Raw genomic sequence first — 25,618 nt, 5'->3', positions numbered from 1 at the left:
TTAGATTAGGTAGAAACTTCTTGAGTCCTAATAGAAGTTAACATCAATACTGATACAGGGTTTAACCACAGTTAGGGCCAACACAGCAAATTTGCATCCCGAAAAGGCACGCAGAGGGGAAAGCATGTGATCCCACAGGCTGATCCTGCTTAGATGCTCATGAACATCATATGATCCTTTAAAGAGTAGAAACCCATTATTGTCAATGAAATTTCAAATACTAGTGTAGTTTCGCTTGCTTGTTTGTTCCAGCAAACTGATTGCTTCTTCCCATGACTGAAGATAGGAAATTTGTCTTTGCTGCTCCCTGATGCCTGTGGGGTGCCAGATTTAAGTGCTATGTTTTAAAATAACATCCCCCTTCCACTGTACATAAAATGCTGTGCAGATGAACATAACAAATTGCTTTATAACAGGTGAGGTCGTACATCTAGCCTAGCATTGTCTATTTTAATTGGCAGCAGGTCTTCATGGTCTCAGATGGCAGTGGTGGTCTTTCATATTTGCAGCTATTTTATCTTTTAACAGAAAATGCCCTGGATTTAATCTAGGACTTTCCATAGTATGCAGAGCTCTGCCACTGAGCTATAGTCCCTGCTGAAATCTGAATGATTCTGAATATTGTAAAGGTAATAAAAGACACATTTTTAAATTGTTCTGTTTCCAGGATAAATTATGCCATAAAGGTCATAGTACTGAAGATTATAAAGTGGGCAGAAAGCAGCGTTCTGAGAATCGTGGGTTGTTGTCAAACAGTTTCATTTACAAGTGCTCGACTTGCATGTGCAACAATCAAAGCAGATCAAAGAAAGCCTTAATCAGAGGTACGGTGTACACAGTGGATTTACGCATTCTACTTTTACAAATAGAGAATAGCTACTTCTAAATTGAGAAAAGTAACTTAGGCATGTGCTAGTTATTAGGTACATGTTATTTTTACATAACATGTGTTATATACAGTGTTTTTAGTGTTTTTATTCACAAAACTCATGTGAATATTCAGTGCCTTGGTTAATATACCTACTTCTAGGCACATGGGGCAGTATATTCATTGTAATAGGTTTACTGAAGAGATTTTTAAAAATGATGCTTTGGCATATTAACATCTGTCCAAAAAGAATGCAGATGGTGGCACTACTTAAATGGCAGAACAGAGGATTGGAGGCTATGCAAATGACTCTGGGGAGTCTGTGGAGGTGGCTGTGGAAGTCCAATGACTGTGGAGGTGGCAGGCGCACTGCAGGAAGCTTATGCATTCTCTCCTGCCTATCTTTGATTGCCCATAGGCTGGGCTGCTGGGTTGCCCAAACCAAACCATTTTGTTTATAGATAGCCATTTGAAAGTTCACTGCCTCTAAGGCTGGATCAGGATGGCTCAAAACAAAAGGAATAATAGTTTGGTTATAATGACTAAATAGATAAGTCAGAATTCCTCCCCCTTTAATGAATTAATCTCACTATATGGAGTAGCTCAGTACAATATTCAAAATAAAAGGTGCAATCAGCAGTGCTTGTGTTGGCTAATTTACTTAGGAGGAAACAACAGGCAATACTTTAGGATTGGGGAACTTTTCCTGCTAGAACTTTTGATTAGTTAATTCAAAGATCATAGTGGATTAATTGCTTGGATGATGGCATGACAAGCACGTTTTGCACATTTCTGTGGTTATAGGAAACAACTCTCTTAAATATAATCTAAGAAGCAGCAAATATTTTCTAAGGTCCCTGTGTTTCTTTGACAGTTCAGAGCCTTAACAAGGCTCTTGACAACTTTTCAGACTGTGCCTTCCAAAGCTAAAATGGATTCCTGAACCAGGGGCTAAAGGTTTTGCTAATTAAAGACATGGTACACTTTATGTGGGAAAGAGCCAGCACATCTGAAACTCCTCTGTAAGTGTATCCCTGCCCCCCCCCCCCCCGCAAACTGTTTACCATTTAACAAGGCTTAGAAAATGCTGAGCCCACATAAATGGTAAATCTAATTAGCTTTTATTATTGCCTGTTGCATAATGAATAAATCTTCAGTAACTGCTGCATGCTATGGGGTGGCAGTTTGCAAGACAGATTCCCTCCACCCCTGCTCTGGGAGTCACTATGAAGATAAACCAGTTAAGCTAAGAAATATTAAAAAAAACCCTGTTTTTTCACATGATTATAAGTCTCATGCTTGTAAAAAAACATGATCTATAATACACAGATCATTCTGAATACATGATGCAGATATCATAAAATTGTTACTGTGTTGAAGTGTGTGAACTCTTGATTTTCTTGATAAAATTTAAACTTTTATCATTTCCCAGGCCTTCTCCATGTAAAGGTAACTTCTCTGCAATTCAATAGGTTAGATACAGTTGCTTAGTGAATAAGTACAATAAACCTCATGCTCATTTGAACTGTGGCTGAGATCCAAAAGGTGCATTTGGTTTAAAAAATGGTCTCTTCTGTCTTCTATGTTTCATTAGCAGTATACAGAAAAGACACGCTCCAGACTAAAATGGATTCTGTCTCTTCTACATAAATATGTTTGGTTCTTCCTACACTTCAATGCCAGACAATCATTAAGAATGATTTGCCTGGGCAGTCCCTAACAATGAATGTATTTGGATGAAACTCTGCAGCTTAGGCATTTGGTACCTATGTGATTAAGAGTTCTCATGCATAAGCAGGTCATGCACCTCAACTGACAGAGTGACACTTCTATGAGAACATATCTGTACATACACAGAGGCTGGGAATATCCACTGTTCTCAGCCATATAAAAGAAATTCTGTATATGTGCATCCCAACACATGGGCTTCCCTCAGATTGATAATGCTTGTTCAGTATCAGGATCTTGCTCAAGATACATGTCAGCATCTAGAGAGCAGTGCAATTTTTTGTTCACAAAAACCCTTCTACGTGTTTCATACCAAATGCCTAGAAATTTGTGAAAGCTGACTGTGCTACCAAGCAGCTGCATTTATTTTACCCATATTTCAGCTATGCTTTGGCATTAACTTTAACAGAGATACTGTATATAAATTTTCTAAATTTAATTTTTCTACTTTATAAATCAACATACCATATATGGATTTTTGTATTGTTTTATATTTGTATTAGGTTATAAGATTTCTTGTTTATAGTATTGCAATGAATCACAGTGGTTTTTATGTAATAGAGTTCAATTCAGGATACAAATAGGATATTTAAGAACAAACAAGTAGGAAAGTAGGGTCCAGAATAAGAGGAACTCGTGCTTCTGAATTCCTCACTTCTGTTGTGAAATCTGACTGAAATTCACCAATAATATGCTTCATAATTCAATTTTGGACATTATGCCAAAAATGCTACTCTGCTGTTCTTTGGCTTTTTCTGGTTCTTGCATACACTTGATCTGGCTTTCAACCATAAATAAGGCTGCTTTTTTGGCTAAAGGAATTAAGCCTGTAGTGAGCTTGTAATATTTTATGGTATAAATTCTTAAAGAGAATGATTTCTGTTAGCAAGTTGGTTAAAAAACTGTAACACATAATGAAATATTTGAAATATTTATTAATGAAGGCATACATTTATATTAATGTATATACTAGTCACAAAATTATTTATGCTTCCAAGTAGTAGCTTATATTAAAATATACTTACTGTAAAAAACTATTTTACTACTATGATCACTATTTTACTACTATGATCACCTTTATTAGAAAGGCTTTATTATCAACCATTAAATAGTTTAAGGAAATTCAACTGTTATTTAAAAATATATAGTTATATAATTTTATATATTGTGTTTAATTATGCACTCCAGATTCTGCACTGAATTCAAAAAAAGTCGGTCAGTCTGATGTCAGCTTCTTTTTGTATGTGAATATGTAAGCAATTGTGGTACAGCGTTTAAGCTTGCATATTTCTATGTCCACAGAAGTTAGTGTAATCAAGGACTACCCATTACCTCACTTACTTTGCACGTCATCAACAACTTTTGTTTTAGAAAAACTGGCCAGGCTCATTATGTTTCTTGTGTTAGAACTAATCCTGCATCAAAAAATGATTTACAAAAGAAGTTTTGTAAAATTCTTTAGCAATATTCATTATGCTGTACAGTAATCTGTACACATGTATAATTGTACCTCAGGTCTGAGTCTGTGCTAAATTTCAGACTCATATTATTATATATTAAAAGCTTCCTTTTACTAGACATAATATCCAACATAAACTATGTCCTTAGCTTTGAGACAACAAGTGGTCTGCGTTTAAAAGAAACTGCATACTTGGCTGTTTGTAATCTGAACAGCTGACCACTTATTTATGTGATACATTCCATGTGCCTCAACTGTGCTACCAAGACAGATAATCTTCTACTGAGGAGCTGAACTTGAAAACAGTTGCCATGTCCACTTCAAACTTCTCATATGAAGAATAAAGCAGAATAAGGTTGTCATTCATAACAGGATTACATACATAGAAATTCCTTTCCATTAACAACTAAAAAAGAACAATACCAGGTTCAGGAGTTGAAAGGCAATCATTACTGTCCACCCCACAATACACAGGCACTCTTGCTATGGCTTACCAGTATGTGGAAACAGCAAAGAGTGATAAAACCACTACCTAATATAATCAGCATGGCATTTAATGTTGTATGGTTAAGCTTGCTCTGACTGCTGGAGGAGCTGCAGCTCGTTCTCTCTCTTTTGCAATTTCCAGTTCTATTTTGGCTTTGATTTTATCCCAGTTGACTTCAAGCTGCAGAACCAGGAGGAAAAAAGAGAGTATCCATTAATCATAATTATAGCAGATGCATATAAATTAACCTGGCAAGTCTTTACTTTATATGTTACATCTGCTATAGATTTCTTCATAACTTTTTGCTTTCTCTGGCTGAAGAGTTTCCTGCAATGTATTAGTGAAGTTTAAAAAAAACCAAAACCAAAATCCCCTGTACTACAGCAGAGATCCAAGCAAACTGATGAGGTTGCACTAAATATTTCTGCACGTACGTGCAGATTTGCCAATTTTTTGTGGTGGTGGCAGTCCAGTGTACCTCACAGCATGCCATATGAAGGGTTCCTCTGTCTTTATGGAAACTGGGGACAGGGACCACTGCTGGAAGGAGGTGTTGGAACGATCCCTATATATGCAGAACATAGCAAGTGTCAGGTGGACTCCAATTCCAAAGATTATACTTAAACTGAAATATCAACCCAACCTAATTATTTTGAATTATACAATGCACTTTTAATTTGATGGTTCTGAGATCTCTTTTAATAGTGCAAGTATTTTAAAGGGAAAGAACAAGGATGTACATGAAACAATCAGTCACTTATTATGGTTTTGGCCCAATTCATACATGTGTGCATTACTTCATTTCTGTAGATCTGATGACTGGTAACTAAACTTGTTTAATTGACCCCACTGAAAATGATTGTACTTGAGGTGATATGAAAGGTAGTGTTTTATATCTGTGATGGCAAGTTTATTCATATAACATTGTTGCAGTCATCAAATGATGAACAGGCACATGTGAAGAAACAGAGACGGCTAGAAAGTTTTTATTTCAGGGCCTTTAGAGACATGAATTCCTAAATAATTTTATTTCAAAATGCATGAATGAATGTGTTGCACTTTAAATCATCATAATAATTCAGATATTCTCTATAATAAAGGTAGATTTGGTTCTACAAATATGGATTGGTGTATGTTCTGAGAATGTGCATTATGTATGTGATGTACTGCCTCTCGAGAGCCAAACCGATTTTTCAACTGAAATTGTATTTATTTCAGGTTAACTAAGGTTGCAGTCCTACAGAAGTTTAGGTAGGTGTAAGCCCTACTAAATACTGTAGAACTTCTGGGCAAACACACTCAGGCTTGCCCTATAAATTAATCCCACAGAAATAAAGTACAATAAATGCACATCAAATGCAATAAAAATGTGGCACTTTTTAACAGGCAACCAAAACGTATCTTTTTGCCACATATATTTTACCGTTATATGTATTTTTCATGCATTCTCTCAAGCTCAATTAATTTGAGCTATGGGACAATTTCTAATTATCTGTAATCCAATAACAAAGTCTGTTCCCACATCCATTGTTCTAAGAATAGAACAGGCTTGGTAGCCATTACCTTAGACACAGAGCAAGTTCTGCTTTTCCTGAAAAAGTCTGCAATTTTAGATAAGTTACTCTAGTAAAAAAACCCACACACACATACTTTGAGTCAAGCATGTATCGGAGAGGGGATAAAATCAAGGACACATGTAAGCTCCTTTGGACATTTTCAAAGCGTGAATGGAAATGCATAGTGCAAATGTAAAGTGTGAATGAAAATATATAGAAATTTTGACACTGCCTAACAAGCACTAGTTATGTTGAACAAGTGAACATATGCTGGTTTACACTAGTGTACACTCATGTGTGATAACACAGCAGCACAGTTTGGATACTGCCTATAATCTAGAATGCAGCTATTTATGAAAAGTATTTTGAACCTCCATCAACTGCTTGAGTTTAGGGACTATTATAGTCATTACAGGTAAGTGAGGAAAATTTGAAATTTATCTGCTTTCCCATTTATTATGTTATATCCTTTTTTATTTTATTTTTTTATTCTGTGATTTTATTTCAGGAACAAAACAGAAACTGGATAAATTGTATCAAGAGGCTTCTGATAATAGTGTCATTTCTTATCCCTAATTAAGCATCTCTTCAACACTGGCCATGACTAAAATCCAGTTTAAGTCCTATTTAGAATAGACTCATTTCCACCAAAGGTGGCACCAAGAACAGCTGTGATTTTAGAGCCACCTGAGGTCTCCATTTTCACAACTGTTTTAGGTTGTTTCAGTGGGATCCTGCTGAAATATGTTATAGTATAGGCAACACTTGCCAGATATTATTGGCCAAGTTAAATCCCACATGTTTACTTTTTAAAGTCTTTATTCCTCTCATATATGAGGGAGTGTGAAGGCTATGATGTAGGTTTCCAAAGGTGCATTGATTTTCAGATAAGATTCACCATACTTTACAAAAAGCTGTGCTAAGCTAGACAGCACAGTGGTTATTGCTAAAATGATCCTACATGATGTCAATATAAGAATAGTGTTAGCATATATATGAACAGAACAGACAGCATATTTTCCCAATCAGTTTGCATGAATGAAACTAAAATCTTTAAAGCTTGGGTAATAGGGAAAAATCACCTTCATATTTTTATCTACCCCCAAATATAGTTCTACAGCTATATCACTTAGCTACATGATATAAGTTTCAAAACTGTTAGGACATACTTTGGCTCAGTTCATATAAAATGTAACGTTTAAAATGAATGCTCTGAAAACAAAAGATTAAAAACTGTGAAATAAATTACAAACACAAAGTGTTTCGAAGTATAGACTACAGGCTTAAATTGTTTCATATTCACAAGGGCGAGTTTCTGAAAATGTAAAACACAGCTTCTATAGAATACTTGCCCCTTCTGCATATTGCAAAAATCGCTGATTCGTTTCTTTTTTACCAAAGTCATCCAAGAACTTCTGTCGGTAAGCCAGAACCGTGTCAACGTGTGTCTTGTGTTTCACAGCAAGTTCTAGTGCCCTAGAAGAAAACAATAATGAGCTCATCAGGCTGAACTCAGAAACTGGCCTAATTACAAATGCTTTGGTTTTATAAAAATACATGCTGTACAGTGACTACACTGATGGAAAGTTTTCCTGACAAAGCGAGAACAAACCTAGCATTAGCACTGGCAACAATGGTGGCCTAGACAAATGTTTATGAAGTTTCTGATGAAAAGCCTTTATATATCTATTGTCCTTACAGTACTATAAAAAACAAAAGTATTTTCTTCACTGAATATAGTTTTTTTTTCACAATTTAAAGTAACAATTTTAAAGTACCATTATTATGCATTAAAATGCTTTTATCTGTTGCAGTGAGTCTAAGCATAAATTATTGCCACTAGGACCACAACAGATTGAATATTGCTGGATCCTAACTTTTGTGATATCAAAGATCAGATCTCAGCTCTCAAACCAACATTAATTTAATGGTTTTAGTATATGTAAGGAGCTTCAGATAAACAGAAGCCCACCCATTCCTATCAGAATTGAGGAAGGCCGTATATATCCAATATGAATATGCATCTGAGCTCCTGCTTTCACAGAGTTCCCATAAAGCTTTCAACTGAATACTTTGGGTAAACTGCTTTCAAATTTGCCTCCCCACTCTAAAAACAACCATGTTGCTAGTGTAAAATCTAATTCCCTTTTGCACTAGCAGGACATTCTGGAAGGTGTTTATGAGGCTCTTCCCACCCTGCACAAGGACTATGTTCTGAAGGCACAGGTTGTGGCAACTTTTGTAAAGTGAAAAAAGTCTGGGTCTCACCAGGGCCTCGGTGGGAGACTGTCGCAGAACCTGATATATACTGGGCATATACAAATGTAACTAATATATAGCCTGCCTGTTCATAGCACTTTCAACCATTTCAAATGCTTCCCATACATTATTTCAATAATCCTTAACAGAGGCTTGTGAGATAGGCTCACATATTGTAGGTGGGGCAAGGGAGCATAAGCTAACAGCGGCATGCCTAAGGCCACCTAGTAAATTTATGCAGGCGGTAACATCTGGACCAAGGACTTCCCAGTTAACAATCTTAGGCTGATAAACAGCCAGGTCATGTTTCTAAATTTAGCATCATGTCTCTGCTTTCTGGAGAGGAGGTAATTAGAAGAGGGAAACATGGAGCTGGAGAGGTTCTCACTTCCTCCCTCAAATTCCCTTCCAGTTGTTTCCCCCTAACTGGGTACTTGAAGTATTAATAAGACATATGAACCAGGAACTGACACAGATCTAAAGATGTACTGATGCACTAATACAATGACCAGAGTTTTTTTCTGGTAAAGAAAACATGTTCTCTGTATCAAAGGTTTTGGGTTTCAATTTCTCAAACAACAGTTTCCCATGCCACATGGCAAACCATTTCTGAAAGTGAGAAGAGTTGGTCCTATGGCATAGTGATCTGCTGATACAAGAGTGAAAAAAAAATCCCAATTAGAGAAATCCTGGGGAAGAGTAACTTTCTTGGGATCCATGTCATTACATGTAAGTAATAGCAGCAACAGAGAGGCCCAGTTTGACCCTTCTTTAAAGAGCATGAGTAACGAGCTCAATTTCTACACTCATGACTCAGTAACAAAATTTTTTTTAAAGAACCTACAAAACCAGATTCTTTTAATTTCAATATTCATCCAACACAAAATTTTTGGCCATGTGGGAATGAGGGATGGATTTAATATTTTAGTTTAAAACAATATTTAGACTTTAACAGCATGTTAGTGAATAAGTTAGGCATTAAATAGTTCAGCAAAAGAATGGAAAATCCTGCACTTATAATTAAAGAAAGAGATAAGCCTTGCAATTGGAGTAACTATAAAAACCATGATACCTTTCCCAGTTATAAAGATTAATATTGACTTGAATAGCTTGGTAAATAAGGCCAGCTTGAAGCAGCAGTGTTTCAGCTTCCGGGACATTTCCACTGAAAAGCAAGATATGAGCCAGTCTTGATTCTTTTGATGGAAGATCTTTGATGTAACTGATATAGTGAACTTTATCAATCTATTGTTTTTAAACAAAGATAAAATAAAATCAGCATATTTAAAGTTACAATTCTACTTCAGAAAAAGCTAACCTCTCCACCAAACCATAAAGCTGATTTACTTACTTCACCAATTGATGCATAGGCTACTTCTGCTGTATTCATATCCTTATTGGCCACTGCCATAGCAGCTAAACATGCCCATAATGTTTGATCCTGAAATGAAACAAGAATATGAAGCTTAAGATAACTTTTTCTCTTATATAATAGAAAAGTTTGTCTTAAGCCAAATAAAGATTAATTGAACTCCACTAGTACTGACAAAGATAATGCTCATCTTATGCTGTTAAAGCCTTATTGCTGTTGTCCCTTCTCCTCCACACATATTAATTGCTATGCTGAAATGGGTTCACAGAGAAAAAAATCAAGATGGTGTTTTTCCAGAGGTGTATAAAATTATACAAGGTATGTATGTATGTATGTATGTATGTATTTATTTGGACAACTTATATGCCACCCCATTTGCATAAGCCTCGGGGCGGCTTCCACTCCATTGAGAAAGTGGAGAGGGAGTGTGTTTGTTTCTTTCACAATTCTGGAACCTGTAATAATCCAATGAAGTGTGGAGTCGAAGATTCAAGTCAGACAGTGAAATTTGCTACCACAAGATGTATTGATGCACATCATTTTGGATTAGCCAAATTCATGGCGGACAAGGCTATGAATGGTATTCATTATGATAGCTATGTATTGGTTCCAATATACAACCAAATGCATACAGAGGAATATGAATGGAAGAGTGTGATTTCCCATAGGCATGTGGTTGGCCACACAATACTGAACAAGACAGGGCTTTAGCCTGATCCGCATAAGAAACTTCCTACATACTTAAAAGGCCTTCATTTGGTTAGGTCAAGCCCCATGTGTTTAGGACTGATATATTTACTAATTTTGGATACGTCAACAGTATAACCACTATATGGATATCTATCAACATTTAATCTGGATCAAAATCTCGATTTGTCAAATAGTGGAAATATTCAGCAGCAAATTCAGATTTAAACTATATGTGAATCAAAGAGGTATTACATTCTAAGCCTGGGTGATTAATCAAAAACAAGGACTGGTCAAAGCCATACAGCTATGTAAAACCTTATGCCAGTTACAAATTATAGCCACCAGAACTATCAACCTAAAATCAAGCCTGTGCTTTCCTTCTCAAAGCATATAAGAATGTGAAAATATTTTTACTAGGTTGGATCCAAAGAAATGTCAGTGAAATTCGATTTCCCACTTATTCAAGATGTCTCATCCTAATTTTGCTCACCCCCTCTTTTCTCCACAGTTCACCACATACAGCATGCTCCTTAAGCCTTCGGAGAGTCTTTTTGTGGGAAGTCTTTTTTCAGTGAGCTGCTTGGAACAACATGCACTATATGTTTTGTATGGCCAGAGTTATACTGCTCAGTCCTGCATAGGACTGCAAGTTTAAGAAATATTTGCCAGTTGGTTTTATGCTTGACTGTGTCTTTTAAGAATACAGAAAATAAATAAATAAAACATTACAAGTTAAAATCAAGGAAATCTGAACATGAAGTATCAGATTTTATTGTTTCCTACAGCGCTTCTTTGTATCAGCTTTCATTTCCTATACCTTAAAAGGAGATGGTATTTTGAATCACTTGATTTTTAAGGAATTGCCCTGCCTCTCTTCCTGACCCCTCCACAGTATTTGGATGAGTAAGCAAAATATAAGAAGATTTATAATATCTTTATAATAGTTCAAGGTCAAGAATCCAGCAACTCAGCAAAAGTCCTTAACTGCAGAACAATCTTCCCTCCCAATCCTTATTTGCTAATTATGTGAATGTTCAGTTACAAACGAACTTCATTCCTGAAACTGCTCTTTGAGAATACTGAAGAACTTCTCTGGATTATCATTTTCTTTTCTAGCTCCTTTTTTGGAAGACTTTTCAAAGCTGGTAGAGATTTGGAAAAGTATTAAAGTAATCATGCAACTTGTTCATCAGCGAACACATCTGCCAACAGTGATCTTATCTTTCTTTGTCTCCATCATAGGGGGCATTCCACATTAGAGAAGCTTTGTCCCCACAGACAGATATTGCAAAAGAAAGCAGAAGACTGAGGAAACAGAAAAGAGACAAAAGGATGGAAAAGAGCAAAAGCTTTAGAGTACAATCTTGTCCAGGCTTAGGCAGAAATAAGTCCTACAACTCCAAGCATCCCCCAGCCAGCCATGATGTGACCTTGTTTTGCAGTATGTTTATAATGTTTTGCCTAGTATCACAATACATGGGAAAAGGATTCCTACCATCCCCGAGAGAGTGTCCCAGGAACTATAGGATATGTCAGATTCCCTTCCCTGAGGCTGAGGCTGCACACAACTCTTATAACTTCTAAATGGAAAACTGACACTGGTCCAATTCCGTTCCTTTGTCCCTGCCTTTTCTTCTATGAAAATCAGGGCAGCAGTTGCTCTTCTGAGGATGCAATAACTTAGGGAGAGCATAAAGAAGCCTCTCCATTGTTGTCTCCTCCTACTGCTGGTCAATCAGGTGCAGGGAGATCAGAGGTCCATGTAGATGAACATTCTTGGTTTCCTGGGATACACTCGTCCATCATTGTGTCTGCCTTGCCTGTCTCTTTCTGGAAAGAGTTTGAATAGATCTATCTATGTATCTGTCAGGAAGATAACCCATAGGATTGCATTCTTAATCTAGTTATCAACAGATACTAATACTTGCCTGCTTTCAGAGAGGCAAATAGATGGTGTGAAAAATCACAGAATGGTCAAATTTAACTAAGGCATGTAACTACAGAGCATTTCTAGTTGTGATAATAGTGCTGCTCCATAGATTAAGAATTTGGGCAGTGCTATCTGCAGGTTTTGGAGGGCCCTTGCACAAAATGCCCATAGTGGCTCTCCTATCTGAGTGGGTCCATCTCCACTAACTTTTTGCTATCACCTTCAGGATTCAATTCATACAACTATCCAGAGAGAGTGAGCGGAAGGTAAATTAAAGAGAGACACACTGTCTTCTCACTGTCTGGCCACGAACTGTGCACGTGGAGGCAGCTGGTGAACAAGCAATAAGAAGCAGCACAGCTAGGAGCCCCCAGGCACTGGCAACATGTCCCTGGAGGGCAGTGTACCTACAGTGTGCTCAGTCATGCTATCCATGGCACCAGCTCTGAGGTTAGCAACTGTGGCAATTCTAGGAATTAGATGAAATATGCTTACTTATGAATCATGGCAATCATCTGAAAACTACAATAATTAAAAATCTTTTAAAACAAAAGACAGAATGTCAGCCTAATTTCAAAAGCACTCAGCAAGTGATCAATCAGATCTTTTTCTTGTCCCCAGCAGCCAGCTGGAGAGGGGGGATGGTGGTGTCACAAAGAGCATAAGAAAATGGTGCAGAGAAAGAGAGCATGGCTGACTTTAAAAGCTACTAATCCTTAAGTACAGAAAACAGAGAAAGTAAATTGGCTGCCAAACCTACAGCTAAAGAGCCCAGAAGGCACATAGAATAGGGCTCTGGTAGCAGTGTAAAGCAGGAGGATGGCCAGGCACAGTCAGATAGGGCAGTTTGCTACTCAGCTCAAATGGTGAGCTATATCAGCAAGAATGAACTGCACATTTACAAAGTGTATCAAATTGCATCTTTAAAAAAAAAAAGCTTTCTATGGAATTTAATTCTATAAACTTTGTGTGATTATCAATTTTAGCATAAAATGTTCAGTGTAACAGTGCACAACAATCAGCATTCTAAAACCATACAGTCAGGAAAATCTTTGCAACAAATATATGGCTATGACTCATATCTGACATATATTTAGAATGATTACTGTCACTGAAACAGAGAAGTATGGTCCTTTCAGTACATCACAAGGCACTTTTAGAAATCAACAGAGTTCCAAAAGCATTCTGTGATGGAGTACGAAGATGACTGTTTGCAAAGGTGTGGAGGCAGTGGATGGATACAGAAGCCTGACAGAATGTAAACAGGTTTGGATTTCAAAACTGAACAATGGCTCAAAATTGTTTTTTATATAAAAACCATAGAAGCTCATGCTGCTGAAGAAGTTTATATTTACCTTAACAAAACGACATAGTCTAATGGCATCTTCCCATTTTGAATTGTTCACATATTCATGAAGCATAGCTGGATAAGGTGAAATACTGATGTGAATAAGTGAGCCATCAGCTCTCCTGATAGTTACTTGATTTCCAACAAAACTCACAATCTGTGGATTTTTACTGAATTCACTGTTGAGGTAAACATGATTAGATATCAAATAATTATTTTAGAATCATCATAGTCTAACTGGAAGTGTTGCTCAAATAAAAGATTAATATTTGTTCTAAAGCATTAATTGCACTTTTTAGTATTCATTAACCATCAATGGAAAGATGGTCATATTCTTCATCTATTTTTCACTTCTCCTGTGGGTAGTTCAAGCCAATAGCTACAAGGGGTCACTTCCAGATTAACAAGTAGAAGCTAGCCTGTATTTACTGTCCTACAGAGAAAATATGCAACAACAAAAGCACTTTTAGACATTTTTCAAATCTTAAAAGCTTTGCCTGGAGAAGAATTTGAGCTAAACTGAGATGGCATACTTTTAATCCCTACTTCAAATTACACACAACCATTCCCTCATTATACTCTCATGAGAGGAACAAAATCTTGTATGACACTTTGGTTCCTTGATAGAAAAAAGAAGCACATTCTATAAATGCAATGTAAAAATAATGATGGCAATTGTGAAGTCACAGACTGTATCACTAGACAGAGAAATGCTTAGGTTGGCCCAAAATAAAACTGTCATCAGAGCACCATGAAGGGCCCTTTGAGGTATGGCAAGACCTGGGTAGGTGAACTAGAAGGAATTAGTCTCTCACAGCATTGTTCCCCCGAGTACTTCAAGCAACACCAGTACAGACTTGCAGCCTAGGAAAAGGGACAGTGTTGCAGGAATTCCAGCTCCCTCTCCAGCCCTCCTGTCCAAGTGCCAAACTTGAATGTTTGTATTTACATTGAGCGTGCAAGCCAGCCAGATTAGGGACTGTGCTGTGGTACTACACCCTAGTGACCATTAGTCTCCATTTCCCTGTCAGACTTGAGGGTGAATGTTTTGAGGGACTTCAACATACACGCTTAATCCACTGAATCTGAAGTGGCTCAGTACTTCATGGCCACCGTGACAATTATGTACCAATATATATTTAGCCCGACACATGTGGCAGGGCACAATTTAGATGTGTTTTTCTCAGTAGGGCAAGAAGAAGGTGATCTGAAAGTGCAGGATTTAACATCTTTTCCCTTGTCATCATCAGATAATTCCCTGCTGAGGTTTAGATCTTCCCCTCTGCAAGGGGATCCACATTAAAATTATCTGCCACTGGAGAGTATTGGATTCTAGAGGGTTCTTGGGAATTTTCCTGTTGCTAAAATTTGTGCTCCTATTGATGCCTTGATCCCTCTATGGAACATGTAAATGTCCAAGACAGCAAGCAAGATAATGTGCTACATGTCCTTGCCCTCTTTGCAGAGTCCATGCAGCTCCTTGATATAAATCTAAGCTGAAGACAATGAAATAAGAGGAACAACAACTAGAATCCAAGTGGAGGAAAACACTTGTGAATCAAACTGAACATAGATCAGAGCTTATTACTGAGTCTATTCTGTGAGGGCGAGGGGACAAAAAAGCATTTCTTTGTCACCCAGTTGGCTTGATGGCTGAGTGGGAACTAGTCCCAGTCCTGTGCTCCCTTGGCTTATTATATTTAGTAGGGAGAGGAAGACTGACTGGAAATCATAAATTTTGTTTTGAGAGAGGATGTGGTTCTAACCTCTTTAAAATAAGCACTGATCAGTCTGCTTCTGAACAAACCTAACCTGGACCCAGAAGAAGAAAACAACGATAGGGTGGGTGCTAGCATCCCTTTCTTGTGCATGCTGCTTGAACAAATGGTCACTGATCAACTTCCTACACTCTTGGAGGAAACTTGGAGCTCTCGATAGCTTTGATCCATAGCAATGACCATGGTATCTCTGTTGGACAGGCTTCCAGATTTGGACACTTTTCTGTAGTAGTTCAACTTTTACTTCAGCTAGTTTCAGAAGGTGGTGATGCAGAATTACTGCTCTGCCCTGTGACAGATCTATTATGAGGTTCCTTGGAGTTCTCTCTTTTCCTCCATATTTTCCTTTAATATCTACATGAGAGTAGGGAGAAGTTATCCAATGATGTAGACTGACAAGTTATCAATACCAAGATAACTCCCAGCATGATCTCTTTTTCATCTGATGCAATCAAGGCTGTTAATGGTTTGAACCAATGCTTGGACTCAGCAATGAATTTAATGAGAGCCTTAAACAGAGACCCAGTCCAGATAAGTGGACTTGATGAAAGTGGGTTGTCAGCTTGGTTAAATGGTATTCAACCTGTTCTTGGGTCTATCAAGAGCCGTGTGATGCCGTGGTTAGAGTGTTGGATTGGGACTCAGACAATCTCAGTTTTAATCCCCATTTAGCCATAAAGCTCACTGGGTGAGCTTGGGCCAGACAGGCTAGCCTACCTCACAGGTTTTTTTTTATTTTGGCAGAGGAGTACATAAGCCATGAAGGATTCCTCACAAGAAGAAAATGGGGAGGATTCCTCACAAGAGGAAAACAGGCAGGATATAAATATCATGTAAATGAATATATAATGTAATAATCAATGCTATTAAAGGTACAGGTGGCCTCAGTGGATCAGAGTACATTTTATCAGCCATGCCTGATATAACAACAACAGATACCTTTATTTTCTCCCAGGCATTTAGAGAGAAATAAGTAATTTTTAGCTGTGTCTTACTTATTCCTATGCTGCTTGTCAATTCTATTGCATTTTAATTTTTATTGTTTTTTATTCTTTTAAATGTTTACAAGTGACCCAGAAAAGAACATTTACTACTGGACAGATTCAAAAAATAATAAGAATGATTATGGGCCTACATGGCCAAATAAAGTCTTGTAACAGTTACATATATTTTGGTAAACATCTGTTTGGATTGTTGCTGTTGTATATGGGTCTGCCTTTGAAAATGGTCTGGAAACCAGATTGTTTAAAAGATTACTATTTGAATTTCACTTTTTCCTACAAGGAACCTAAGGCATCTTACATAATCTTCCTCCTCTTCACTTTATCCCCCAACAACACTGAGGTGGGTTTGGCTAAGAGCCTGTAACTAGCTCACATCCCCCCAGTGAGTTTCATGGCTAAGTGAGAACTAGAACCTGGATCTTCCACGTTCCAGTCCAACACTCTAACCACTATGCATTGCTGGTTTGGCCAATATTATGTCAGTACTTTGCCATCTGCACAGACTGTCAATCCATTTTGGGACTCAATTTAAATTGCAGGTTTTAAGTTCTGAAAGTCCCAAATGGTTTGGAGCACACTACCTAAAGGAACGCCTTCAGCTATTTACCTGCATTGTATGGTCAACTGTCTAAGAATCCCCTCTGAGCTTCCATGCCAAATGAGGTGAAGTGGGTGATTACAAAAGACAGACATGTTTCATTGGAATCACCCTGTCTGAGGAACATCCCTTCTTGGAGAGATTTGCCTGTAGCCTATATTATAGTCTTTATTTTTATTCTCATAGTTATTTTAAGAACTGGTCTTAATGTTGTTCAATCTTAATAGTTTCATTCTGCTGTTGGTTTTTTATTTTTGTTTTTGTACTGCAATGTTTTATTCTTTGTAGATGGTTTTGTCTTAGTCTTATTATTGTGTTGTTTTCTTCACTGTCTATGCTTTCATTTCGACAGAAAACTGCCCAAAGAAATCTGGTTATTGAGTAGTCTGTATGCGTAATAAATAAATAAAGGAAGGAAGGCAGCAATAAAAGTACACAATACCTTGCATCCTTTTCATAGACTGTATTTGGCAAGAGATCCTTGTCTACATATACTGCACTGGGATAGTACCAGACTGTGAAACGTGTATCCTGTATGCCACAGAGGATGTTGCACGTGTCATTCCATGCCAGAGTATGCACCATTGTTCCTTAACAGAGAATAAGCAGAATAAAATAGCGGTTCAAGCACATGGCAGCATAATAAACACCAGCATTTTCAACTCTTCTCTGCAGTGAATATGATTCTAATAACAGATTTGTGTTGTCTGTGCAGGATGATGTTTTGTTTCTTCTAACCCATAATTTGTGCCACAATAATAAAGTAGCACAAGCCTGAAAGAATTCATGAATACTTAGTTAAAGCCTCTCCATATCGTCCATTGTGTGTACTCTCTGAAGTAGAGAGTGCCCTTCATACATTGCCTGTTCTTTTCCAGTTCTTTGGCCTGTAGATTGAAAGTTCAGTCCTCCTACTGGAGTTTTATGCCTTGGCCAATATAACACCACAGGTTTTTCTGTTCCAGGCTCCTTCTGCCATGAGATACAGCCTGGTGTTACTCCCATGATTTCAGAGGTGCTTTGAATCTAAAAAATATTTAACCTTTTCCCCTACATCGACATATTTAACCTTTTCCCCTACATGACTGATGTTTATTTATTTATTTAGACAGCTTATATGCTGCCCCCTTCACATAAGCCTCGGGGCGGCTTACAATCATTAAAATTCCGCATATAAATACAAAAAAATACATAGAATAAATAAAATACATAATATAGTGGAAACAGCCTGGTCAGTTTAAATTCAATAAATAAACCTTAACAATTAAAATAGCATTTAAATGAAAAAGTATTGGCCTGGCGCCGAAAAACAAATAACAATGGCTCTAGGCAGACCTCTCCGGGAGCGCATTCCATAGGTTGGGCGCCACCACAGAGAAAGCCCTCCTCCGAGAACTCACCCTCCTAATATCCTTCACAGAGGGTTCCCGGAGAAGGGTTCTGTTTGCTTCTGATGTTCTGTTTGCTTCTTTCAACTTACTTTTTGGATTTGCCATGTTTAGTAAAATGCCATATATGGGCAAATCAGCAAGATATATATTTCAGAGAAACTCAGACCTCAAATATAGTTTATTGCTTGTAACAACAGGCATAAAGTTAAAAAAGCATGGGAGGATTATTCCAAAGACTCTGAAATACAGCAATTTGGCAACTTCATCACCTGGTCTCAGCTAGGCTCATACAACATGTTAAAAATACTGCAGTTAAGATTTGACAGGCAATCAGGCACAGGAGGGCTTGTGTGCTACCTTTCCCTCCTCTTCCCACCACTCAGTCCCCCTGCAATTTACCAGGGGCTACTTTAGGAGTACTGAGATGTCCCTGAGCTGCAGCAAGCCATTTAGTGCTGGCCACAGCTTGACTTTTGGGGAAAGAGTTATCAGTGAGCCACAGTTATGATTTGGCATGGCTTTCTGTTTGCATGGGCACAGTGTACATTTCAAATTGCACCTTTATAGCCTGTTGATAACTTCTTTTAAAGGTGTTTAATATATATGTCTATGTGCAGCAGAATCCTCAGTTTTTTGGGGATGCTCATGTCGCCCTGAACACAGAGGAAAGGTCTCCTAAACATGTGGGGTGAGGCTTCTGAATGAAAGGGACAAGCCTGCCTTCCACAACAGGGGCTTTCTCAGCCTTCTCCACTGCTAGCAGAGTATGGGAGAACCCTGCTGCAGCTGTCTCTGAGTGCTATTTTAGCACTTGGAGAGCCTGGGAAAGCTGTGTGCCTGCTGGCCCTTTAGCTAGAGAGGTGAGCCTTTCTTTTACCACAGGGCTCTCTGGTTTTTTGAATTGACTGTGGCTTATTTTGTTGTCTGGGTTTGGTTTGTATAATAAGTCACAGTGGGTTAATGAAGCCCTACGATATGCCTAGTCTTACAAACCATCATGCAGGAAGATTGCTTGGTTTATGCTGTTTTATTTTTTTTTTAATTCTAACTCATCTAATTATTTTTTATTTTTGCACCTTTCTATTATTTTTCAATTATATACATTTTTACTGCTGTTTGCTGTCTTGAAAATAGGCAGCATATGAACATCATTCTTGGAAAATGAATGCCAGTTGGGACTTGATCTAATGGAACTTTTCTTCTTTTCTAATGCAGTCACTGGGGCTATGATGACATGGGAAGCAGTCCAAAGTTAGCTTCTGCCATGTGACTGGGATCTCTCTTCATTATTGGAGTTATATGAAAATGAGTTGTGCTGCTGAGACAGTGATAGAATCAGTCCTGCACGGGAAACAAAGAAGCCTTAAGGATTTTGTGTTACACTGCCCTTATCATTCTCTACTAGAAGATTACACACTCACAGTTTCAATACAATTTGAAAGAAATATATGCAAGTTAAAGCAAATAAACTTAATTTTAGTTTTTGTTTTCCTTATGTCAATACTATAAAGGAATTGGGTCATGGGGAATATGTTGCAGAAAGCCAAGACTTACCTATTTTGATAACTTTCTGTTCTTTCCCAAAGCGTTTCACAGAAGTTATAAAAAGATCTCTGTTTTTGTCAATAAAAGCAATTTTCCTTTCATTTGTAAGACCCTTCTGGTCTAGAGCAATTTCCAATATTTCTGTCTATAACAACATTTAATGGACAGAAATTAGACTTTTAAATAAAAATAAACAAATAAGCACATGGATGGGCCATTATAGGAAATAAGCATTTTGTATATTGATGAGATTATATTCTCACCTTATATGAAGGACACATTATGACAGATCATTTCTTGATTATATTTCTGTTCTCACAACAACACTGTTACAGTGAAAGAGGACAATTTTTCCAAAGAAAAGCCTGAAATCTGAGTGTCCCAATTCCTTATTTCTGCTATCTCATTCAACATAACAAACTAATTTGCACACCAGAGTAAAAAATATCACTTATATCAGTCTTAAAACAGCACTTTGGCCTATTGGTAGAATTCTGTTTTAATAAGAATAGTTTTAACTCTGCAAATGTTCAGACACTAGAACCTTAAGGTGCATTAACAGTCAGATTCACTTTAATAAAACTTCTCAGAAGAAATATACTTTCATGGATTCACCAATACATTAACAAATATCAGTACCAGCACTATCAATACATTCAACCAATAACAATAGTTTACTGAAGTAATAGTAGAATTATCATGTCACTTTTTCATTATATTAATGAAAGATATTATGCGTGCTCATCTGTCACTTTCATTATCTTGTCACTTTCACAATCTCAGAAAACGTGTGTTTCCAAGCATGTGTTGGCGAAGTTATTAAGGTTGCAATCCTATGACACTCAACCTAGGCATGGGCGACATTAATCGCATAGAATGACAAAATAAACATGTGTAAGACTGCATTATGAATTCTAGATTGATCTTCCATGGTCAGAAGTTCAACTGGTAACATGCTGGAATACTTGGAATGAGAAACTTGGACTTATAAGACTTACAACCTACAAAAATGAAATTACTCAAGTCAACTTACTTCAATTTGTGTTTACCAAGGTTTTCATCATGTTTTCTGATGTTATTCCAAAGTAAATTACATAAATATTAAATTATGTATTCTGTATACATTACCTTATGACTAAGTGGCCTTCCATCTCCTAGTGGCTTGGCACATAAGGGTTCAAAGAGATAAATAACTATTTTTAAAAAGGGAGATACAAGAGACAACAAATTATTGAAAAATATATAAGAATTATACTTCATTTCCATTTATTTTTTTTGCAGTGAATGCATGTAGAGGATCACATGCGGATATTGCTTGGTGGATTTCACTCTTTATTTGCTATGTTTCAAATACACTTGCTCTTTTGAGAGATTTCTTGCCAATCTTTTCTATTTCATTTTCCCACATACTGCTCTTGGCTTTTTAGTGAATCCTTTCCAAAACCTGTGAAATAAGTAAGAGTTCCATGGCAAAGCAGGAATTTAAGGTAGGTATTCTTGCATCCAAATCAACGTGTTGTCACTATTACCCCATTTTACTTTTTATTTATAGCCTGCCTTTTTTCTTTTCAAGGAGCTCAAGTTGGCTAATATAATTCTCCTCCTCCTCACAACTACGACCCGGTGGTTGAGGTTGAACTGAGAGTCAATGATTGAGCCAAAGTCACCTAGTTAGCTGCATGGATGAGTGGGAACTAGAACCCGGGTCTATGGGATCCTGCTATGCATTATGAACCACTATACCACACTGACTCCAGTTCTCATGCTTTTCAATAATTTTAATATCTTAAGGTTTGACCCAAGCTTATTCATACTTAGAGTACACCCAATCACATCAATTGGACTTCTGTTCTACATATGGATCAAAGCAATAATTATTATACAGTACTTATAAAAGAACATTTGACTGATTATTGCAAATAGAAAATCTAGAATTAACAGCCTTGTCATTTGAGGAAAAGGATCAGGAAAATAAATCTAAACTCTTTAAGTGTTCGATTTCAATTTTTGTTTTGTTTTAAAATTGTATTATTTTTATGATGCAGTGCTGATATCCAGATCTGGGTCAAAACATATATTAAACTTTAACCCTCCTCCCAAGTTGTCTCATCTTCCAAATAGTTGTTTTCTGTGTCTAAAATACTGAATACTGTAGGTAAAAAAAATGTAAGTCATAAGAAAAACTAAGCAATTTTTTCTGCTATCTACAATTTATCTGTGTTAACTACATTTTCTATTGTTCTATATTTAATTTTTCTTCAGCATAGAAATAGGATTAACAATTATACAAATTTGAAATTCTGAAAAATTAATGGTGTGGTCCTGTGCATGTCTGCTCAGAAATAAGATTTACTATGAAGTGAATGTACACAGGATTGTGCCCTAATAATATTAAAATATATATTTCTGTTTGTTTGTTGCATTTATTTGCTGCCCCATAGCCTGAAGGCTCTCCAGGCAGCTTACAACAAAGCATCAAGTCAATTTAAACAGCAGCAAGTGATACAATTCATTAAAACCATAAACAACCAGTAAAACAGCACAAAACAATATGAGATACAAAAATAAGATTCTGGCAGTACAAAGAGAAAAATCCAATTAAAAAGAAAAGCAGCAAGTATATTAAAACAGGATTAAAATACCAAGTTAGCTAATAAACACCTGTTTGAACAGAAGGTCTTTAGCTGATGCCTAAAAGAGATCAACAGTGACACCAGGCACACTTTCCTAAGGAGCATGTTCTGAAAGTGAGACACCACCACAGAAAAGGCCCTTCTCCTTGCCCCCCCGCCCCTTCACTGGGAGATGGAACACAGAGAAGGCCCTCTGTGAACAATCTAAGTGAATGGGTAGGGACATATAGAGAGAGGCATTCCCTAACCCTAACCCTAACGCTGTTAAGGGCTCTGTATGTTAGCACTTTGAATTAGGCCTGGACTGAGACAGGTAACCAGTGCAGCTGAAAAAGGACAGGTGTAATATGTTCTCGAGGGCAAGTCCTTGTCAGCAGCTGCACTGTTCTGTTCTGAATTAGTTGTAGCGTACAAACCGTTTTCAAAGGCAGTTCCACATAGAGCACTTTAGAAGTAATCCAGACTAGAGGTTACCCATACATGGATAACTGTGTCGAGGCTTTGCTCATTGAAATAGGAACATAGCTAAAAAAATCAGTCAAAGATATTCATAGGAGCTGCTGGACACTGAGCACACCTGAGATTCAAGGGAGAGCTCAGGGTCCAGAAGAATCCCCATCTTGACTCTAAATATGAAATGGGGAGAATGCAATCCAACGCTCTCCACATGAAGTGCATGTAACCCTCTGAACGCAGAGGCTTACGTAAAGCCAATGCACAGTGTGAGGCACTGCACTGGCAATTTTCATCAGTGCCTTCTGTTTTGTGCCATGCACTTCTAAACAACGATTTTTGGCTACCTACATGAAGTTCCCAGGGGTAGGGAGAGACTGGAATGTTGTTTAGATCTGGCATAAGTTGCCACTCCAGCTTCCTCTCCTCCTTGACCACCAGCACACCTCTTTTTCCCACTTCAAGGCCAATTTCTAATCCTGTGGGAGGGGGCAGCCAGTGTGGTTCTTTCTTGCCAGTTGCAAGAGGAGTGTAGCAGGGGCTCTGCGTTCAGAGGCATAGCTCTGAGGTCGTAGGTCAGAGGCTACAGGATCTCAGAACAGGAGTTCTCTACAATCCTATGGCTCTACAGATGATGATGTATGCCACAAGGATTAAACCCTAAGGCACCCTAAGGCACTTACTTTCTCCCCTTGAATGGCAGACTCACCCTATTTTTAAGCACTTCCAAGTTTGAAAAGCAGTGTGCTATTTGTAAAGGAAGTTTGTTTTTCAAGAAGCAAAAAGTGACCAGATAAGTGTGCACAGAGAGGGCAGCATGATTCTCTCGATCATAGGGAGTGCAAAAAGTGTGTTTCCACTTATTTATTTATTTGATTCAAAGTTACGTTTTGTATATGCTTTAACCTGTTAACTGTTCCAAGGATTAAGTATTTGTGTTTGTGGGGAATGGGCATTAGAAAGGCAGAACTGCTATAACATATAAAATCATAACTGAGCATTACACTCAACACATATAAATGAGCAATTAATTTCAAACACTTTTGCCACATCACATGCCAAATCCAGCTGATAATATGACATCTATCTTCCATGTGGCATGCACGTTTAACTTGAAAAGAGTCTTCCATTTTCATTTCAGCATAGTGTCATGAGTTTCTTTTAGAAGGATACAGGATATTGGTTTGCGGTCACTGGTTATATTGGCAGGAAAAAACGATGTTATGAGAACAGGTGCTGCTCTGATGTTGTTGGTTGCATATGAAAAGGAAAAAGAAGGGTTACGTCCAGTGCTAGTTTGCGCCAGCTGTGTAAACACAGGAAAATAACTTGTGACTTGAGACAGTGCTGTGCTCTCTTTTTGATGTAAGGTTTCCCTTGTCATAGTTATAAGCTTGTTCTTTTACCAAAACTTTTACTTACTATCAACAGTAGTTTAAAAATAAAACCATGCAGAATGTATGTATTATTAACTCAACAATTTCTCAAAAAGGAGAGGAAAAAAGGAGCATGCCAGGTGAAAAAAGTAGTTCATCTTGCTTTCTTTTGTATTAATTAATTATTGAAGTAGATAAAAGTGAAAAAAATCACTAAAAAGTGACTGTTGAACTAGCAAATAGTACGGAAGTACTGCACTCTCATTTACTAACAAATATTTTAATGATGAAATTGAGTATCTCTCCAAGCTAGGTTAGACTTCAGAAATTCTGAATTGACCTTTGCTAGCTATATTGTTTAGAAACCACAATGGAAGCAAGCTGTACTAACTCAGTTTACTGGATTGCAGTATGGTTAACACGCTAAAGTGGCTTGTTAACCCCACCACACTTGCTGGTTAGATTTCCTTTACTAGCCTTGCTGGTGAAGGTTGCTGTGCCATCAGAATCCAGCATGGCTTATTTGTGGGGCAAGCAACCTACAAATAACTCATGGGCAGTTACTGGGCACCTTGACTTGTTTCCCTGGATAATGATATTTTGAACTACCAGAAGAAAATGTCTCTTGATTTTGGAAAAACTCTTTACTTCAACCTTCAACACTTTGTGGGATTGAATTATTATAAAAGTTATTGATCAGCAATCAAGGAAAAATTCAGCTAAAATGACAAATTCTTGCATAGATATTATATACTTTGCTTTCCTTGTTTTGAAATTTTACTGAAATAATATGTTCACCGCTGGTATTCTGATTACATTTCTTTTATATTTCAAATAGCAAAATTAATTTCCAAAAGGTGTTAGGTTTTCTACATGGCAAATATTGACATTTTACTGCATGGCTCCCCTGTAAAGTCCTCTGTTGCAGCTGGAGGACTCTGCCTATTTGATAAACTACCACAGGTCAATGAGAACCATAAAACTGGAAATGGTTTACACAATTTATATAGCATGAGCTTTGAAAATTGCTTCTTTGAGTAACTTGGTAATTGGGGAACTTTGTGTGTGTGCATGCTGATTTTCTCTAGCAAGCAAAAAAAGGAAAACAAATAGACAAAATAGTGTAAATTGGTTGAATCCAAA

General features: G+C 37.3%; 1 protein-coding gene across 5 annotated transcripts in view; it reads right to left on the bottom strand.

The window, feature by feature from the left end:
• Positions 1–3,511: 3,511 nt before the first annotated feature.
• The window catches only part of IFT80 (intraflagellar transport 80), a 156,148-nt gene continuing 134,041 nt past the window's right edge, over positions 3,512–25,618 (bottom strand). For all 5 annotated transcript variants that reach the window (XM_044434434.1, XM_044434430.1, XM_044434429.1 and 2 more), the window contains 8 exons: positions 21,142–21,206; positions 20,023–20,158; positions 17,520–17,667; positions 13,705–13,876; positions 9,709–9,798; positions 9,430–9,602; positions 7,451–7,574; positions 3,512–4,722 (listed from right to left, as the gene is read on the bottom strand). In XM_044434434.1, the coding sequence (XP_044290369.1) occupies positions 4,609–4,722; positions 7,451–7,574; positions 9,430–9,602; positions 9,709–9,798; positions 13,705–13,876; positions 17,520–17,667; positions 20,023–20,158; positions 21,142–21,206 (1,022 nt within the window). In that variant the 3' untranslated portion in view covers positions 3,512–4,608. The remainder of the gene's footprint in view (positions 4,723–7,450; positions 7,575–9,429; positions 9,603–9,708; positions 9,799–13,704; positions 13,877–17,519; positions 17,668–20,022; positions 20,159–21,141; positions 21,207–25,618) is intronic.

The sequence above is a fragment of the Varanus komodoensis genome, unplaced genomic scaffold (genome assembly GCF_004798865.1).
Source record: "Varanus komodoensis strain SLA01 unplaced genomic scaffold, ASM479886v1 scaffold28, whole genome shotgun sequence".
NCBI classification, from domain to species: domain Eukaryota; kingdom Metazoa; phylum Chordata; class Lepidosauria; order Squamata; family Varanidae; genus Varanus; species Varanus komodoensis.
The sequence above is the reverse complement of the archived record's forward strand: the minus strand, read 5'-3'. Positions and strand labels throughout refer to the sequence as shown.